Here is a 21,590-nt window from a genome sequence, read left to right as displayed (position 1 = left end):
TGGGAATTTATAAGATTTTATCGATACGATTCCATTGTCGATTCTGCTTATCGATTTGATTCTTTATCAATTCCCTTATCGATTCCTGATACATTTATCATTTTAATAAATTAATTGGAAATGCAACAGAACTAAGCTGGTTAGAATACAACATGCAACTTGAGATTTCTGACGAGCCCTTACAAATTTAGTGACTCTGACACTCATTCACCTTTTCCTGAGTCAGTTTACCCCGTTGTGCTAGCGTGAAAGGATTTTCTTGAGGTGCGCGAGAACCACTAGCTGCAGCCTCGGTATATTGTGATCATCTAAAATGGATGAAATGGGAGAATATTTATACAGTGAAAGCATTCGTTTTCATTTAGGTTTTCCTAGTCAAGGAATCAAATAGTCTGCTATGGCTGCATGCGTGGCGCTAACGTTATTGTTTAAAAATGCGCATGACATCGATAAGAGGAATCGATAGTCACGGAGGCATGCGATTCCAGGAATCGGACAGGAACCGGTTCCCAACCGTTCCGGTTCTCGATTCCCATCCCTAATGAGGTATCATGGCTGTATGTATGAGGTATCATGGCTGCAGGGTTTCCCATCAATGACCGAGACTGTGGCGGCCCGCCACAGTCTAATTAGTCCCGCCACAGTTGTATAATGAACCAAAAGAAATTAAAAATTAATTAATTTTTTTTTTTTTTTTTTTTTACATATTTTTTTTTTTATATAAAGTTTGCCAACATGGATGTATCAGTAGTATTGGCAGTGGTAGTAGTCGTAATAGTAATCCACTATATTTTTTTATTTTCTAAAAAATAAACCAGTTCAACACAGGTAACCACTTTTGCTTCATTTCTTTGATGGCTCAAATGTATGCTCTAGTTCAGTGCTTCCCAATCCTCTCCTCGAAGCACCCCAGCCGTTCCATGTATTTGTTAAATTCCACCACCAGCACACCTTGATTCAACTAATAAAGGGCTAGTTAAGTTGAATCAGGTGTGCTGGTGGTGGAATTTAACAAATACATTGAACGGCTGGGGTGCTTCGAGGAGAGGATTGGGAAGCACTAGTCTAGTCGATTTTGTGTTTTGAGCACAAAGTTCATCATAGAATCTAGCCTCTTTATTTTGCTCTCAAAGTGCACCAGATTGATGCATTTAACTTTAAAATGTACAAAAAAAAATGTCCGGGGAGGCATGCCCCCGGGACCCCCCTAGAGGGTCGGAGGTTCACCCCCCATAGTCTCTGAAAATCCTGTGGGAAACACTGGGCTGTATGTATGAGGTATCGTACAAGAGGAGTGCTCAGTGAAGTTCTGTTACCACTAATTCTAGATTGCTACTAGAGCTGCCGCGGTATTGATATTTTCCTTACCGCACGAATTTGTGCAATATTTCCTACCGCCGCGGTAATTACCGCACAGTGCGCACAAAAAAAAAAAATTTGAATGCATTTTTTTTTTTTTTAGTAGTCTACTCTTATAGCCTGCCTCTAGTCTAATGGCGCTTTTCCACTGCATATTACCTACTCGACTCGACCCGCTTTAGGCACCTGGTACTTCGTTCCTTTTCCACTGCAGCCAGGTACTACTCCGTTTGGGGAATGGGGATGCAGGCGGGGCCGCCGCCGCTCGCTTGTGTACACTGAAAGCTCCGTGGGCATAGATGTCCGAGGGCTTGCAGCAAGCCAGAGTTTAACACAGTTTCAATCAATCAATCAATAACAACATTAACCAGACTCTCGTTGCGTCTATTCTGCCAAAGCTAACGTTACCTCTCATTGTGTATTCTACGAAGCAAACCCGGGTTTAACGTTGTTACCTCTCGTGTATATCGGCTGACTGTAGTATTAGGCTAATCACAACAACAAACTTAACACATCAGCGATCTTGTTGTGACACTAAACTCTCCGCTCGGTGGTAAATTGGGTTGATGTCGGTTTTGTTTCATCAATAAATAAGGCAGAATACACAGTGAATCCATTCTTTTTTGTTTATTGCACTTGGTTCTGTCGCAAACAAATCCTGAATGAAATGCATCCTTAGCGAGGCAGTAAAGATGGCGGCGCGGCGTTCTGTTTTCGTTCAGAGGCTACAAAGTGTGACGCGTCGAGTAGGGGGTATCTGCAGAGCCGCAGAGCCAGGCTGGACCAATAGGGTCGCTTGGAACCGAGTAGGGTATATCTGCAGAGCCGCAAGCCGCAAGCCAACTTTATTATTATGATAAAAAACAACGGTGACGCGGTATTCAGCCTAACTCTGCGGTGAGCGTGATGCAACAGCGATACCGCGGTAATGCGGTTATCGCGGCAGCTCTAGTTGTGATGTGACCTGACCACTAATTCTAGATTGCTACTCCTACTCTTCACATTTCCACAGCAGAGGCGCTTTGCTCATCAGTTTCTATAACGTAATTCAAAAGCACAAAATGAAAAAAGATTCAAATAAATAATAATAATTAAAAATAATTGTATATATATATATATAATATATATAGTTGGCATCTAACCAGAGTGCAAGGTCACATTTTCCAAGCAGTATTTATCAAGCAAGCTAATTTAGTTATTGGTTGCGCGTTGGAAAGGTCAGCAACACCTGTCTTTGTGTGGAAATAAGAATGTGTCTATAGAGTCTCCATGCACACAGGCCTTGGGTCAGAGGTCAGAGGTCACACCACTGTGTACGTCCAAATAAACAGCAGCACAAGCTCACGTGAGACATGAGAGGCTTTGATGCTAATTCATCTCTGGCCATATTATGGGCTTCATAGTGGTCACATCATGAGAGACAGGTCACTTAGAGTTGACCTCGACTGACCGCATCGCGAGAGAGAGAGAGAGAGAGAGAGAGTGAGAGAGAGAGAGAGAGAGAGAGAGAGAGTGAGATAGAAAAAGATGGAGAGAAAGTGAGAGAGAGTGAGTGAGATAGAGAGAAAAAGAGAGTGAGTGAGAGAAAGAGAGAGAGTGCGTGAGATAAAGAGAGTGAGTGAGATAAAGAGAGTGAGTGGGATAAAGAGAAAGTGAGAGTGAGTGAGATAGAGAGAAAGAGAGTGAGTGAGTGAGTGAGATAGAGAGAGAAAGAGAGAGAGAGAGAGAGAGAGAGAGAGAGAGAGAGAGAGTGAGATAGAGAGAAAATGAGAGAGTGAGTGAGAGAGAGAGAGAGAGAGAGAGAGAGAGAGAGAGAGAGAGAGAGACCATCAACCACCAGTTATAACCCATCCCATTTGCTGATAAAATGTACATTATATTTCTGCGTGCACACAAACAAAAAAAGAAAGTGCATTCAATCTAATTGTAAATATAATGACCTCTCACGATAACAGCACGCCTGCACACTACAGTATTCAATTTGCAGGCGTCACATGACACCCTAATGCCTAACGCCGGCGGGGTGGGGCCGCAAGCATTTTCCATCGTGCTTCTATGAATAGTGTTCACCTATAAATACTGACCATATACGTATAGCAACGCTGTTTTAGATAAACAGACATCTGGTCTTCCTTCCTCCAGGGGGTGGTACCGATAGGCCGCGACACAGGTCACTTCCTGGTACGAGGTGCAGTTAAACCCCCGATCCGTGATTTTTATTTAATTTTTATTAGTTATAACGTTTATTGTTTATTCACGCACGTTCCTGAAGAGGTTGATCTGTAGATTGACCTTCCTTAACCCACTGGAAATCAGAATATAGAATCATATAGAATTCCCTCCGGTCCTCTTCCACTGCTTCCCTCACTGTCCCGTCATCCAAGCTCAAAAACTCTGCACCCCGACTCTGGAACACCCTCCCTCAGACCATCAGAGACTCTCCCTCACTCTCCACCTTCAAATCCCGTCTCAAACCCCACCTGTTCTCCCTAGCATTTAACCTTCCCTACCCATAACCACCCTCCTCCAACCTGTTGTTGTTGTTTGTTACTGTGGCTGTATGTTCCTGTGTATTTCATATTGTTCCCTGTTTCCCCTGTGGTTCTGTTTCTTTTGTTTCTTTGTTTTTCTTTTCTTTCTGCCTACTGTCAGCGACTTCGGGTTACTGAGAAGCGCTTTATAAATCAAATGAATTATTATTATTATTATTATTAATAATATAGATTATAATATAGAATAATATAAAACGCAGATGTCAAACTACTAGAGAATATAAACACGTACCATTCTTATTTCTCATTTCATTTCTAGTGGTGGCTCTACCCAATTGCTTAAGTTTGGAACACGGATTGGACCCTTAACCCTTTCACACCAAACAGTTAACCCTTTCACTGCGACAATACACATAAGGTTAACCCTTTCACTGCCACACAACAGCCGGTAACCGTCGGTAGTGTGATAGTAAAGGGTTAACCTTCTGTAGTGTGGCAGTAAAGGGTTAAGGGCCCAGAATATTACTAATAAGCACCTGCTGTGTTTGACATTCAGTTTGTTTGGTTTATGTGTCGACAAACAGTACAAAAGCCTCACTATTGTCATTCAAGATTTTCACTGAAAGGCCGACAGAGGAAATAATTGTCGACGGCCGTGGTTCTGGTTTGTCCCCTGTTACCATGGCAACACAGGCAAACAGTGATGCAGAACAATTATTATGGCGAAATGTCCACTAGAGACAGGGGGGACATGTCCCCCTCACTTTTCAAAATCTTGTTTTTGTCCCTCTCACTTTTTACAGTCCGAAGAATTACATTATATAATGTTAATTAATATGCAAGACTTTTTTCTGTGATGTGTGCGTTTGTGCAATGACATGTCGAGAGGAGTATGGCTAATGAAGAAAAGCAGGGTTAAATGGAAATCGTTGTGGGTACGATTTGAGCTTCACGTCACATGCGTGCGTTCTTCACATGCACGAAAAAATCTATCACGTGCGCATATTTCCCATCCCATAATGATTGTGTGTGTGTGTGTGTGTGTGTGTGTGTGTCCCCACTTCTCAAACTAAAGTTTCGCCCCTTGCACTTACTAACAGTGTCATGGTATGATGTTAGTGTGGATGGTAGGAGTGGGCATTCTTCTTGGGGGGCTAATTTTAGAACAACTACTATCCATCACGCCTCCTGGCAGCTTCCTGTTGACCTGCAGCAGCCATGTATGTGAAAACAGGAAAAATCCACCCTAAAATAACATTCACGTGTTATTTCTATAACAGAGTTGTCGAAGCAGTTTTCTTCTCAGTCCTGGACTATAGGTGATGTCATTTATAGGCATGCTGCGGCCTCAACCCTTAAATCCCTGGACTCTGTCTATCACTCTGCCCTCAGATTAATCACTAATGATCGATACGACACTCCTTTGTGAGAAGGTTGGTTGGTCCTCGCTGATGGAGAGGCGCAACATTTGTTCATTTTTAAGGCCCTGGTAAGCTACCTCCTTACACTACATCATTATTGGTAAGCTCCCTCCTTATACTACATCATTATTGGTAAGCTCCCTCCTTATACTACATCATTATTGGTAAGCTCCCTCCTTATACTACATCATTATTGGTAAGCTACCTCCTTATACTACATCATTATTGGTAAGCTACCTGCTTATACTACATCATTATTGGTAAGCTACCTCCTTATACTATATCATTATTGGTAAGCTACCTCCTTATACTACATCATTATTGGTAAGCTACCTCCTTATACTACATCATTATTGGTAAGGTAAGCTACCTCCTTATACTACATCATTATTGGTAAGCTCCCTCCTTATACTACATCATTATTGGTAAGCTACCTCCTTATACTACATCATTATTGGTAAGCTCCCTCCTTATACTACATCATTATTGGTAAGCTACCTCCTTATACTATATCATTATTGGTAAGCTACCTCCTTATACTACATAATTATTGGTAAGCTACCTCCTTATACTAAATCATTATTGGAATGGAACGTTGGAATGAATTTGCATTTTGCTATGATGCCCCTCTCATGGCATGAACTCCAACGGTCCTTAAAGCTTGAGTTTAAAACCTTGACCAACCTTTGTCAATCAAGTTGTACATATGTTAATTGATGTTATCCTCACTTTTCTAATTGTTATGATTGTATATGCTGTGTGATTTTATATGCCTTTTTGCTTAACTCTGTATGTACACTCGGCGTGACTGTAAATGAGGGAAACCTCAGTTGCCTTTCGAGTTTAAATAAAGGTTTGAAATGAAATGAAATGAGTGTACAGCTCAGTTTTGATTTGTGAACATGAAGAAGTTTCTCCTTAAGCTGAAACCTGAAGACAAGATTCACAGGACACTATGACTAGGGTTGGGTACCGAACTCTGTACTTTTAAGGGTACCGACCCACTGACATCGGTACTAGGCCTACCGAGTAACCATTCACGTTAGATCAATCGGTACCACATTTCAGTACCTTTACATGTTTAGTAGAAAGTACAAGAGTGTAATATACTAGACAAGAGGGAGCATTTCCCACAAATATATTACTGTCCCATCTCTTTAGAAAGGCCAGACGAGGTCAGAGGAGCTTGATAATATTTACTGAGGATGGCCAGATAATGTTGATATTTAAACATTTAAAAACACAATCCATGATCATGTGATTTATTTTGTGTGGTGTGTTACAACAATAAATAACTAAATGTTCTAAATAAATAACAATGCTGAAATTGAGAAGTTTAGACTTGTTTTTTTTTTTACAAACTGAAATTCCATTTCTTGTTATTACAGAGAGTTAAGTAACCGGAAAAGGTACCGTTGGGTACCGATACCGAACTCCAGGAACTGGTACTGATGACATTTGTGATGACATCACAAATCCAAGTCTTGATGCTCTGGTTCCCAGCTTATGGAGACAGATGGATGTTGACGTCCAAAACCAGTGGAGTAGTACAACGCACTGTAATGCCCACGGATGCCTCGACACGCTACGCCTTGACTAACGGGTCAAACCATTCAATTGGTTAGCGCTGTCGCCTGTGATCTGAGCGACCCAGGTTCGATTCCTGACGACCCGGGTTCGATTCCTGGCTACCCCTCATATTTGCTACAGTACATTATGTCACTTTAATGGTCCACTCAGTAATACATTTGATCATTATGAATGAGAACTACAGTATATAGACTCGAAACAGGTACAATTACATGGAATAAACATGTGATGTAATGAAACGTGTAATGAAACAAAACAATTGTGCGTGGTTTGATCTTCACGATTCTCATGGTCTAATATCTTACTGACTTGGAACTGCCCCACACAACCAAAGTCTTTATGTCCAGCAACAAGACAGAAAGGGGTTCCCTCAAGTTCTCATAGCAACAGGGCAGGATAATATGGCCAAAATAACATATGCAGTCGCCTGGTAATCAGAAGGTTCGCGGGTTTGATTCCGGCTCCTCCCGGCAGCGTGCCAAACAAGTCCTTGAGCAAAGACGCCGAACCCCTAACTGCTCCCGATGAGCTACACCGCACGGTCACCTCCGTCGTCTGTGTGTGTGTGGATGTGTGAATGTGAGTTTAAGTTTAAGTTTGTTTATTTATTTTTTTACCCAGGGACAGTGCACATTAATGAACATCTTCAGTTTCCACATCAATGTAAATGTGCCAGATTTGAGCTAATTAGCTAGTTTCCATCTGTTGTCCCTGCCTACCATGCATGTATTTTCGAGGCATAGGTTGTGAAACGCTTTGGATAAAAAGCACTCTATAAATGCAGTCCATTTGATGTATTTCACTACAATTGCGTTGCTAGGGAACAGCTCTGGACAAATGTCTATTTCCTGACTGTGAGCAGGGGTTCTTTACGGCTGTGAGCTCTTGTATTAGCAAACACCGCAACGAGAAGTACAGGGGCTCGGGGGCCCAATTAGAATGTTCCCGTTGTCGAGGTTGAAAAGGCTTGTCCTGTTTCTCCGATATAAATGACACTGTGATATTTACATGTGTTACATGTGTCTTGCAATACAGAGCGGTATAATAACCTATAACCCCACTATATGCAAAAGTATGCAAAGTCTACTCCGCTGTGAGGGGGAGCGTATCTATGTTCCCCGGTTCCTATGTCCCCCGCTCCCACACCCTCACACAACTCTGTCGCTAGTGTTGTTTTAGGAATAGAAGTTTAACGTTTGAACCACACACACGCAATCAATAGCCTACCACCTAGCCAACAATATTATTCTCTTTCCTCCAGAAACATTCTCAATTCCATTTATCTTGTTTCTGTGCCTGCGAAATTCTACCGTTCGTTGCGGCGACTACTAACACACAAATTTAAGCATTGATTTTGGCAGTAGGTTAGGCTGCCTCCGCGGCCCACTCACTGGCCCACTGTTTGAGAATGGCTGATCTGGGACCCGGGGAACATAGGAGGATGTGAGGACGTCTTTTTGGAAGGCTCTTCACATCCACAGCGTGACGGCGTCTATGACCTGCATCATTTTCATCTCAACTACCCTACCGTTAGTCAGGTTTGCTCTGTGGGTTCTGTGAGGTTACATATTTACCCGATAGATTTACTCTTTTGCTAAATTTGCAATTGTTTTGAAGCTCGGTTAGCTTGTCGGTTAGCTTCCCGACGAGCTAGCACAGAGGCTTTTCCCGGCTGGTGTAGAGTAGTCCACTGGTTTGTACCCTGCTTCCTCCTCTTAATCTCAACTACCCTTCCGTTAGTCAGGTCTGCTCTCGGGGTTATACATTTCCCCCGACAGATTTGCAAATCTCCGATTTACCGATGTACCTTGGAAAACGTCCATGGTCCATCAGTTCCAAGCTTGAATTAATTCAAAACTCGCTCAACCTCAGATCCAGCATCTGGATGCGCTTTAAAATACTGCCCGTGCGGACTGAGGCAAGTAAAAGAAGCCTATTTTATTTTGGTCCTTGGTCCTGTAATGACCTCCAGACACGTCTAGAATTGGCCTCTCCGATCTCCTTGTATTGTTTTAAACAAAGAATATTGGAAATCCTTTCCACCTGCTGCTCCTGCTTTGATGTTGAATTAAACGTTTTGGTTGATTGCTATTGTTTTATTGTGCTTGTATTTTTTTAAACTGAATTTGACTTTTCATTTAAAATATCGGTTTTACGGTAGTCTACTCTGTATGTGTATTGTGTCTCGTTATGTATGTTTTGTCATAATTTGTGCTCGCCTTCTTGGCCAGATCACCCTTGAAAAAGAGGTCTCAATGGGTTTTTATTTTCTGGTTAAATAGAGGTTTGATCGGGGCGCCAGGGTTACGCACCAGATAACTGCACTGCAGACCTACGCGGTCGACCCGGGTTCGTCTCCCGAACCCAACGTACATTTGCCGCATGTCTTTCCCCCTCATATCTTCTCCCGTCCTTCCTCTCTCTGCTCTCTGTCGGTCATGTCTGACCTGAAAAAGCTGTAAAAATGCTAAAAAATAAATCTTAAAAAAAAAATGTGATTGATTGCTTGTTGATTGTTTGTAGCCAGTTAGCCTGCCTTTGGAACTCGAGGTTGGGCATGCCCCCCCCCCCCCCCCCCCCACACACGTGAGGAACGCCCTGGCCGCACCGTCTTCTGCCCAGAGGCACACGTGCCGCCTCCTTATGCAAACAGTGTGTGTCAGAGAGCTCTAATGAAAGCAAGTCAAACAAACCGGGCCCTGCCATCATCAAGCCACCTGGCAGAGTCTCCATAGCTCCCTGACAAAACACACACTGGCCGGCTGACGAGTCATTCTAGACACATGACATCACCGCTACCAGCTAGCTAGCGGGGGCTTGGGGCTACTCCTCCGCCCTCCGACGGTACATTTTAGCAGCGAAAACACAGGGTTAGTATTCATCACCGCCGTGTTCAAAACGACTCTCTATCTCCAAAATAATTTTTCAAATTGGCCGGGGAATGTTTTCACTTTATACGGCAAAACAGGACACTGTTCACCACCACGGATGTGTCACACGTCTCCACTTCGCCTCCGTGTTCACGAGATCTCCAAACGTAATTTATCTCTCAAGTCTTCACGATTAACAATGTGAAATGTTCTAACTTAGCAGCGAAATACAACAACGTTATTCAACACAGGTTCCATAACATCGCCTAAACATTCCCAAGATCTCCAAAATGACTAATGCCATGTCATTTGGAACCCTTTGCAAACCTTTTAACTTAGTTGCAGAGCAAAGGGCCACTCTCCATTCACTCTCCATGCTGTATCTCCAGGCCACTCTGGTTGAGCATCCCTCTCCTGTATCACTCTGGTTGAGCATCCCTCTCTGTATCACTCTGGTAGAGCATCCCTCTCTGTAGCACTCTGGTTGAGCATCCCTCTCTGTATCACTCTGGTTGAGCATCCCTCTCTGTATCACTCTGGTAGAGCATCCCTCTCTGTATCACTCTGGTTGAGCATCCCTCTCTGTATCACTCTGGTTGAGCATCCCTCTCTGTATCACTCTGGTTGAGCATCCCTCTCCTGTAGCACTCTGGTTGAGCATCCCTCTCTGTATCACTCTGGTTGAGCATCCCTCTCTGTATCACTCTGGTTGAGCATCCCTCTCTGTATCACTCTGGTTGAGCATCCCTCTCTGTATCACTCTGGTTGAGCATCCCTCTCTGTATCACTCTGGTTGAGCATCCCTCTCTGTATCACTCTGGTTGAGCGTCCCTCTCCTGTATCACTCTGGTTGAGCATCCCTCTCTGTATCACTCTGGTTGAGCATCCCTCTCTGTATCACTCTGGTAGAGCATCCCTCTCTGTATCACTCTGGTTGAGCATCCCTCTCTGTATCACTCTGGTTGAGCAGCATCACTCAAATGAGCAGAAACACCAACATTGTTGAGTGATTTGTCATCAAGGTGGTACAGTATACAAAGCTTAAAGGAACACGCCAACTTTTGGGGAAGTTAGCTTATTTGCCATCTACCCTGGAGTTAGACAAGCAGATACATACACTTTTCTTCTCCGTGCATGCAGTAGGCTTAGGGAACAGCCGCACCGTTAGCCTAGCTTAGCGTCATTCACTGGAAGTAGGTGTGCCAGTGTAGCCTAGTTCCCAACTATCTGATCCCAGGCCAGCAGGGGGTAAGGGTTCCACAAGGTGTGGGGAGGTCCGTCTTAAGGGATCTGATCCCAGGCCAGCAGGGGGTACGGGTTCCAGGGGTGTGGGTAGGGGTCCGTCTTAAGGGATCAGATCCCAGGCCAGCAGGGGGTACGGGTTCCAGGGGTGTGGGTAGGGGTCCGTCTTAAGGGATCAGATCCCAGGCCAGCAGGGGGTACGGGTTCCAGGGGTGTGGGTAGGGGTCCGTCTTAAGGGATCAGATCCCAGGCCAGCAGGGGGTACGGGTTCCAGGGGTGTGGGGAGGTCCGTCTTAACCACTACACCATCTCTGGGGAACAACGCTCAAACCTTCTTAACTCTATCTGTGGTGTTTCTACCTTGTTTAAATGACCATGTCGACCGAACCCAGAGAAGCTTCTTATTGAAGCAAAACAAAGTGACCATGTTACAGTCTTTACAGTCCCATGTGGGTGGGAGGGTGGTCGGCCTGGTCTGAATATGCATCTGAAACAGCCGGCTGTCAGATAATTTGTTTTCTTCATGATTAACAAAATAATCCATTTCTGCACTGACGGAGTAGGTAAACACTGACTGACGCTGGAGCTGAACCATGCCGCAGCACACTGCCTTCTATATGAGGCCTCCCTGCATCGAAACGCACAGACACAGAAGTGTGCTTGTACTGAGTAAGGCCCCTATAGTTGCTCAATTAATTCCTCTTACCTTAAGGGTAGAATCTAGGTGTGGCTCTTTTGCCTAGAGTTCGCTGTTTTGTGGCATTACAGATTCTACCTTTAACCCTCACCACTAGCCTATGCTCTAAATTCTAAAATATATTCACTGAACTGTATGTAATACTTGAATAATCATAATGACATCATCACAGATTGCAAATCTTCAACTAAATAACTTAATGATGTGTATGCGAGAGACCGTTTACACATCTGGGACACGTGTGAGATTATGCTTTATTTGAATTTTTTTGGTGGAGTGTTCCTTTAACCTTTAACCAAAATTCAAAACCGTAACCCACACCAAACTTGGTCCTCACAAGTGTAGAAGTACAAACACACACATATACACACACACACACACACACTCACGCGCGTGCGTGCACACACACACACACACACACACACACACACACACACACACACTGTTTTCTATTCACTGGTGGGAGTCTTTCGTTGATTTTGATCCCCTTGGGGATAGTGTGCAGTCAGGTCAAAGTCCCTACTGAGATAGAAGACTAGTGCTCTCTCTCTCTCTTTCTCTCTCTCTCTCTTCCGTTCTTCCTATCTCAAACACACACACACACTCTCTCTCTAGTCCTTCCTATCTAAAACACACACACACACACACACACACACACACACACACACACACACACACACACACACACACACACACTCTCTCTCTTCCTTCCTATCTCAAACACACACACACACACTCTCTCTCTCTCTCTCTCTCTCTCTCTCTCTCTCTCTCTCTCTCTCTCTCTCTCTCTCTCTCTCTCTCTCTTCCTTCCTATCTCAAACACACACACTCTCTCTCTCTCTCTTCCTTCCTATCTCAAACACACACACACTCTCTCTCTCTCTTCCTTCCTATCTCAAACACACACTCTCCCTCTCTCTCTCTCGCTCTCTCTCTCTCTCTTCCTTCCTATCTCAAACACACACACTCTCTCTCTCTCTCTCCCTCTCTCTCTCTCTCTCTCTCTCTCTCTCTCTCTCTCTCTCTCTCTCTCTCTCTCTCTCTCTCTCTCTCTCTTTCCTTCTTTCCCATCTCAAAAACACACACACCCAGCAGAATCCTTCCCAGCTCTAACCCTTTAAATACTATCCAGCCCCACCCTGCAGCACACCTCCCTGGGTCTCCATTCCCCTCTCACTACGGACTCCCAAACATAGTCACACCACAACTATTTATACAAAGCCGGCCTGTGAGTGGCTGGGGAGCTCTGCTGCACATGCAGTGCCACATTCTCAGCCACAGATGGCGCCAAAATCCCCCGACACACCCACGGCCACCTACCACAGGGTAAACAGGAAAGCTGAGAGAGGGGTCTTTTGCCCCGGAGGAGGGAGCGGTTTATCAGCAGTTCAAATCCTCCTTGAGTGGGTATTCATGGACGTGTCGACTCAATACGTGTGTTGTGTCTTTTAAAGCTTACGCTGAGGTTCATATATGAGGCTCGATGATGACGGGCATAGCATAATAATGTCAACGTCAAGGTCGCGGGTGACTCGATTAAGTCACAGGCTTGATTCAATTGTGGTTCTTGATGTAAAAAAAAAAGGAACGAAAATATAAAACAGAGGCAATATGTCCTGGAAACCTTCACCACACATAGCCAAAATCAGACCCGACCACCCGACTACCTTTATAATACATAGTGTAATCAGTAGGCTCCTTCAGAATACTAAACTTGGAAATGGTTTCCGGAGATTTTTGTTCCTCCAGTGTATTTTTGTTTTAAATATGTCTATATTTAGCTGTTTCCTGAAGTTTGAATGAGTAGGCACTGGGAAAATACAACCCATAATGCACTGGGAAAATATAATCCAAGAGCTGGAGTAAGAAAAGCAACCCATAATGCACTGGGAAAATACTATAGACCACCGCAACACTTCCGGGATTCTGAAATCACGGAGGAGATAGCGGGGGGAGCAAATTAATGAATGTGGATGAGAGCCTTGATGTAAGTGGTTGCAGCTACGGCTGTGGGGGTGCTAGAGACATGATTGAATAGACTTGTATGCGCCTGAGTCTCCTGAACACGGCGCGGCCCATTCCAAATCGATCAGAACTTAATCGGCATAGATAAAGTCCCTTTTTCAGCACCTACTCCCCATACACATGCGCAGATTGCCAACGTATTCTGGCGGCACGCGACGCGGCGCGAAACCGGGTTAGGATGTTCCATCAGAGGGGGGAGCGTGTGCCTGCTTCGGTGGCCAGTGCAAGATATACCCTACTCTGCCAGTGTACTTTCAGCCGAACAGGATAATGGAAAAATGATCCCACTCAATGGCCAGACGCGTCTTATGGCGACATCTACAATTACCTCATTGAGTCTCCACTCTCCAGGTGGATGGATGGAACTGATGGAACATCCTAACCCGGTTTCGCACCGTGTCGCTTGCCGTCAGAATACGTTTGCAATCTGCGCATGCGTATGGGGAGTAGGTGCTGAAAAAGGGACTTTATCTCTGCCGATTAAGTTCCGATCGATTTGGAATGGGTCGCGCCGTGTTCAGGAGATTCAGGCGCATAAAAGTATATTGGATCATGTCTCTAGCATCCCCACAGCCGTAGCTGCAACCACTTACATCAAGGCTCTCATCCACATTCATTAATTTGCTCCCCCCGCTATCTCCTCCGTGATTTCAATGTAACGCGGAAGTGCAGTGGTCTATCCAAGAGCTGGAGTAAGAAAAATTACCCTCAATGCATTGATATGTCAATTTCAGACAAATTACTAAAACATAAACATCTAACAACAAGGAAACCTCATTTCATTATAAGCCTTTTTTAAAGCACCACAGTCAAGTATTAAGACGGCTTGGCCAGCAATGTCTTACCTCCAGCTGAAGCCGGGTCACAGCGGTAGCCTAGTTCATCAGGTGTGCAGTTTCTCCATAGATCTGAGCTACCGGTGTCACCTGTAGTCCATTCCTGAGGTGGGAAACACACACAGCTCAGTCAATGACAGATGTGTGGAATGGAAACAGATCAGATTCAGATTCAGATTACTTTATTCACCATATTGTATATACACACGGAACGTGATTCGACATTACAGTCCATGATTTTTTTCACAAATAAGAATAACATAATAATAAATAAATTGTTATAAAGTGCAAAACAGGACAGAACAGTGAGTCAACGATAAGACAATAAAGTGCAGTGGTTGGGGTCATGTATGTATACAGTGCAGCACAAAGTTCAAGTCCAAAAGTCCAGCCCTAGCAGCTCGCCATAGAAATAATCATGGGCTGGATGACTATTCAATATCGATGATTATTTAGTAGTCAGTATCAGCCGCCAACGCAGAGAACGAGGTGTAATTAACATAGAGGGCGGATGACTCTTGTTCAGTCACATGCCCACAGTTGACCTCTGAACAATGCTGATCATGTACTCAAGTGGTCGGTAGAGTGGAATGACCAGACACAGATAAAAACTCGGCAATGTTTTGGTTGGTTGGCAGGCAGGCGGAGCTAATTCAAGCCTCGACGTTTACAGAGATAATTACAGTTTACAACGACATCGACATCATTATCTTAGTCACAGGGACAACTGAAAGCGTCTGCCACTGGAATCACTTATTTTACGCAGAGATAAATTAAAGCTTACCACTGAAATCATTTTGTTTACAGAGGGGAATGAAAGCGACATACACTCAAATAATTATCTTCTGAACGTTACCCCATGAGTCTAAGCCTATACTTGACAAATGGCTCATCTGTCATTCTAATAGCTCTACACTAAAATATCCTTTTTGAACAAATCGGATCTATTAATTAACTCATAACAAGCGACACTTGGAAGGGTTTCTAAGCAGAAGTTCGTTATATACTCACACTGACGATGGTCGAGACGAACAGGAGAACAAGAGCTGCGACGTGCAGGACAACGATTCCAAGGAGCAGGAGAATCATCTTGTCTGATGAGCTGGACGGATAACGAGCAGAAGACAAGTTACTCTCTGACTGACACCCAGGGTCAACGTGTGTGTGTATGCGTGTGTGTCTGAGAGAGAGATGGAAAGGGGGGGAGAGAGAGAGAGATAGTGCGTGTGGAGGATGTCTCAGATTGGTGGGACATGGGATGGCCCTGGGTGTGTCTCTGCAGCAGCGCGCTCTGGAGGCGCAACAGCCTCTTTTGGAAACATTCTCCGGACCCCGGAGGTACCGTATCTCAGTCAGAGGGACATTCTAAAAGAGACCGTGCGCGTATGTCCTGTTTGTAATACACGAATACAATTAGTATAAGCATTCAAAAATGTATAATATCACTTTTATATAAACAGTGTTTCGCTTAGCCTATAGCCAGGCCTAACCAAATCTATAGCGCATATTTGCGAACTTTTCATATTTGAGCACTCCTCCTCTTCGAAGCTTTGAACACTTTCTAAATTCAACTGTTTGAATGCCTAAACTGAAAAATGCTTCGTGCAACAGTTCAATAACCCGCACTGCATTCGGATACTTGTTTCACAATCACATAGCTGTTCAAAATAGCCTTCAGATTCCCCATGTGTCATCACTCAGAGCACCAATATCTCCAAAATCATTGAAATGTCAGTATAATAACGTGATATATAAGAGCAGATATCGCTAAACATAACGCAAGCACACCAAAAGTAACAATATAAACCCGTCGAAATGATTCCTCCTCCTTCGTGCGTGCGTTGAGCGGTGTGACCGTTCCAGGATTAATTAATAAAGCCCTTTTTTTCATTAATAATAAATCCGTTAGAAAGATTTAGAGCGCGCGGCTGCAGTTTAACACAACGACAAGAAAGAGTCCACTTACTATAGTATTTCCACACACGCACAAAAAAAGCTTTCAACGTTGGAAAAATCGCGAAGGCAAGTCTCCCAAAAAACGGTCCCACAGACAGACAGCTCCTTTGCTCCTTATTAAGTCCCGCTCTGACTATATTGATGCCTGAGGGGATCACTGTGCGCCGCTGTTATAAAGTGTCTCGTTATGGGAGAACAACGCCCTGCGTGCGTCCCTGCGTCACGGAGTTGCCCCTCTGGTCTGACAGGAGGAGAGGTTCCCAAACGAGCCACTCCATCAAGCCATGCGTAATAGCGCGCGGCAGCCGGGTACTCACTGCTGCTGGGGATGCTTTGAAGTGTGAGCTCACTATTGTTTGGTTACCAAGGAGACACATGCTGTCTGTAACCGCTGTATCTTCGTTCTACAGGGACTATTGTGATTTATTTTCGGTTGTCTGAATATTTATTGTTTGAATATACTTTATTATTATTATTATTATTATTATTATTTTAAACATAGCAGAATTACTTCACATAATTAAATAATGTTCTCGGTATTTGACTGTATTTTGTGCACCAGTAGGCTACAAGTAAGACGCAAAATATAGAAAATACTAAATAGGCACGCATATACATTTACACAGTATAAATTGGGCCTAGGCTATGATGGCGTCTTCTCCTATAGTTAGACAGCTGGTTAATACACCGCATGGAGAACAGTGTGGTATTTATTTTGGACATTCTCCAAACGTGGAGGAGGGCTATATCTTCTTGACCCTTCGACGTTCCCGGTGTTGTCTGGGCGACGAGGAACACAAACAATGTTCTAGTGTAACGGTGGCGTGTGTGTGTATACATGTGTGTGTGTGTGTGTGTGTGGGGGGGGCTTTTCCCAGTCGTGTACCATGTGACTCATAACATGTGTGAGTGTGTGTGGATGGGTATGCCCAGTGCACCAGGGCAGGGACTGTGTTGTGTTTGTCGTGACTCAACCCCCCCCTAACCCTCCCTCTCTGTCCTGCCTTCCAATGCAGCATGTACACATAGATAACCTCGTAAACCATGGGAGTAACAATGATAGGAATTTGCTGGATTTCTGTTTTTCTTTTTCTTTTTTTACTGGGGGAAGTGAAAGGTCATGAAAAATGTTGAAATGTTTCTTAGTATAAGAAGCATACTTATATTTTCCCCTTGTGAAAAAAGTATCACGGTAGTGTGATGGTAACTTCAGTGTTACCATGGTTACGGGCCATTGTATAAATAATTTACCATTGTGAAAAGTTATGTATGACCACAGTACACTGTACACAATACAGACATGCATCTGGGGACGACAGTGGCTCAGGAGGTAGATCAGTCGTCTGGTAATCCAGAGGTTCCCGGTTCGATTCCCGCTCCTCCCGTCCAGAATGTCAAAGTGTCCTTGAACAAGACACTTAACCCCTAATTGCTCCCTATGTGCAGGTTGGCACCTTGCATGGTTGCCTCCGCCATCGGTGTGTGAATGTGTGAGTGAATGGGTAAAATGTGAGGAACAAATTGTAAAGCGCTTTGGTTAAAGCACTATATAAATGCAGCGATTTAACATTTACCATTTGCTTTTTCAGGGGATGTGTCTTGGATGGGGATGTCGTGGGGATTGATGTGTGGGGTGGTTGGGGGACTGGCTGTTCCAGGGGGGTTCACATGCTTTCGAGCAACACTGTACTTATTGTACTTATTTTATGTCTATTCTTATGTCTGCACTTTCTACATTGGACTACTTTTATTGTCTTTTATACCTATTCTTATGTCTCTTATATTAACCAACACTGTGGTGTAATCCAATTTAAACCATGATATGGATGGTGATATTATGGCGTTTTCCATTATTTTCTCCCCAAAATGATACCATGATACTTTTACTCATAAGTGTCGCCTCACTGGAGCCACATCTGCACAGCAACACACACCATGTGTCGTTCTGTGAGTCAGCAGCTCGTCCTAGAACCCACCTCACCCCTGCCCACTTTGACAACATAGGATGGCTTAGAGTAGACGACAGAGTACAGCGACTTGCAATGGGCCTGGTCTACAAGATACACTACACGACCAAGGTACCCATGTACATGTCAAAATACTTCCCAAAGGTCAGTGAATAGCACGATCACAACACCAGAGGGAACTCCACAAATCATGTTAAACCCAGATTCGGCTTAAACAAGGGACTAAACACGTTTCGCAATTATGCCACATCAATGTGGAACGCCCTACCCAAAGCTGTAAAGGAATGTCAATCACTACCCACTTTCAAAACCACTCTCAAAGAACACCTACGGGAGACTGCAATTTGAAACTGGCCCCTGTAAATGTCTTAACCCAACCCCCTCCAATGTACAGTAAATTACCAAGTATGGTTTTGTCAATATTCCAATGTACAGTTTTGCTTGTACATTTGTACAGTGTCCCCCACCCACCCCTCCTACCCAACCCCCCCACCCACCCAACCACCTCCAATGTACAGTCCACCCCCCACCCTCCCACACAACCCCCCACCCCACTATACCCAACCTCCTCCAATGTACAGTTTCTACGTCAAATGTATATACTCTCTTTTCTAGACTATTTTTTTGTATCACAAACAGTACTGTATTTGCAAATCTGGTATGTCATAAATGTATAGATGTAGCAGTACTGTCTATCTGTATGTCGTGTATGTCATATATGTCATTATGAATTGAAAATGGGGGACCCTTATGTAAACAAGACGAAAGTCTTTCTCTGGTCTGCATCCCAGCTATTTATAATTTTTGGCTAGTAAAAAATCTGCCCGGCTGGTACTTTTAAAAATCTACCAGCCAAATGGCTGGTAAGTCAAAAAGTTAAGTTTGTTCCCTGTGTACAATACAGTACGGCTCAATAAACACAATTGTTAAGGGGATGCAGACCAGAGAAAGACTTTCATGTTTACATCAGGGTCCCCCATTTTCAATTCATAATTCATAAGTAAGGGTGCAATTAGCACCATGCAATCCATTTTGTGGATCTAGCCCTTAATGTTTAACATGCTCTCACTACACTATAGCACAATAAGTTGAGAGCTGACTGACCTCCCTCTCGTTATCGACTCTATCTGCTTGTCACCTTGCTCACACTTCCTCAGAGCCTCTGTTTCCACACCCAAATAAAAACGGCAGCCTCCTGTCAGCGCTAATAATCTTTGTGCTGACTTGAGAAGAGACAGTTACAATGCTGGCTTCAGAGCTTGAATCAAGCATGTGGGACCCTCCATAGAGACATCTTAACTTAGGGGAGGAGAGGAAGGGGCTGGTGGGGGTTAGCTAACGTTATTCTCTGATAAGTAGTTCTGTTCTGTTCTGCAGAGATGCAGCTACAATCATGTTCAGGCTAATACAACCAGCCTTACTTTATAGTTTCACTGACGGACCAAATAGCAAATAAAAAAGAATGTCTCTCACGAAAAGGTATCATGGTTGTTTCAATGATGGTTGATGGTAATTTCTGTTTTACACAAGCTATTGTGTAATTAATTTACCATGGTAATACCATAGTAAAAGTTACGGACCACTAGCCAGCTTAAAAATACGGGAGAGGTGTTTTTGGCCAACAGCTAGGCTAGTGGTCCGTATCCGCTTCCATTCATTTGTGCTAAGCTAGGCTATCTTGCAGCCGGATAGCTTTCTACTGAACGCACAGAGAGGAAATTGGTATCTATGTTCTTGTCTGACTCCGGAGAATGTTTGTGTGTTCATAAAAAAAAAAAAAGTATTTAAAAAAAACAATTTGTTTTAGTAAACAGTCTCTCCTTATTGAAATGCTGTTGTGAAGACCTGAGTGGTCTCTAATATAATAATAATTTAATAGATGAGGCCGTGCGGATTAAGCTGCCCCTCTTGATAAGGCCTTGACAACAATATCTCACTCTGTGACATCCTCTCTAAATTGATAGAAACATAATTTAATTGCGATAATTACTTGGAGCCATTGAGTGAGGTTGACGGCCAATCAACTATTTAATCATCTGGTATGATGACAGAAGGAGAATAAAATAAGGATACACTTTAACTGTAACTAGGTCGTGTGACCTTTAAACGCACATTAAAGTCCCCCTTTTAACCTTTATTTAACCTGGGAGGGTTGACTGAACACACATACTCTGTTTCAACAACACCCTGCTTCACGGTCGTATAGTTTTACACTTTCACACCTGGGAGCTGCCCAGTACAACCAGTCTTATACAGCTGCCCAGTACAACCAGTCTTATACAGCTGCCCAGTACAACCAGTCTTATACAGCTGCCCAGTACAACCAGTCTCATACAGCTGCCCAGTACAACCGGTCTCATACAGCTGCCCAGTACAATCACAGTCCTACACATCTGGTCACTGGGCAGTTCTACTGGAGCAGCTGAGGGTGAAATGCCTTGCTCGAGGGAACATTGAAAACACAGTATCGTCAGAAAACATACGTTTCCACTTGAAAAGCAATTTTTTGCGTATTGAGTTAAAATCCTATAGCTGGGGAATGGGCAGGGGTGTAAAAAGTACCCAGACATTATACTTAAGTGAAAGTATGGGTACCGTCTCAAAATCGTACTCAAGTAAAAGTCAGAGTATCTGGCTAAAAACACACTTGAGTAAAAGTCAAAACGTTTCTACTTTTAAGTGTAGAAGTACAAAAAAGTAAAGTAAAAACTTTTTTTTATTCAGGGACAGTGAAATGTTCCGTTTCGTCCTCTTCATCACTCGTACTATCATTTGTGGCCATCTTCTGTCGCTTGTCACTCTGACTGTCTATTCTTCTGATAGCAGGTGTTTTTTTTTATTTTCCATTGATGGGGATTTGATTGGCTGCTTTTAAATAGAGTGCGGCGGCAGGATTAATAACGTTAATGTTAGTTCAGCCAGAGAAACAAATATACTAATTCAAATTGTTGGACCTGCAAGATTTGTACTTTGTACTTTGTAGGTCTGCATTTTAAATGTAAGGAATAAAAAGTATGTTTTTTTTCTCTGAAATGTAATTGAGTAAAAGTACAAGTATACAAACCTAATAATACTTGAGTAAAGTACAAATCCCCCAAAACAGTTGTTGGGGAAAATGTGTATACGAGGGTG

At 43.6% G+C, this 21,590-nt stretch overlaps 1 protein-coding gene across 2 annotated transcripts in view; it reads right to left on the bottom strand.

Moving 5' to 3' along the window:
- Positions 1-21,590, bottom strand: part of pmp22b (peripheral myelin protein 22b) — a 57,704-nt gene that overhangs the window by 13,198 nt on the left and 22,916 nt on the right. Inside the window, exons 1-3 of one of the 2 annotated variants that reach the window (XM_084330314.1) lie at positions 16,502-16,710; positions 15,547-15,637; positions 14,545-14,638 (exon numbers count right to left, since the gene is read on the bottom strand). In XM_084330314.1, the coding sequence (XP_084186440.1) occupies positions 14,545-14,638; positions 15,547-15,624 (172 nt within the window). In that variant the 5' untranslated portion in view covers positions 15,625-15,637; positions 16,502-16,710. Of the gene's footprint in view, positions 1-14,544; positions 14,639-15,546; positions 15,638-16,501; positions 16,711-21,590 lie in introns of those variants that run through there. The other variant, XM_084330313.1, reaches the window with a different exon arrangement.

Source organism: Notolepis coatsorum (genome assembly GCF_963971535.1).
Source record: "Notolepis coatsorum genome assembly, chromosome: 15".
Taxonomy (NCBI): Eukaryota; Metazoa; Chordata; class Actinopteri; order Aulopiformes; family Paralepididae; genus Notolepis; species Notolepis coatsorum.
Note: the sequence above shows the minus strand (reverse complement) of the source record. Positions and strands in the feature narration are given on the sequence as shown.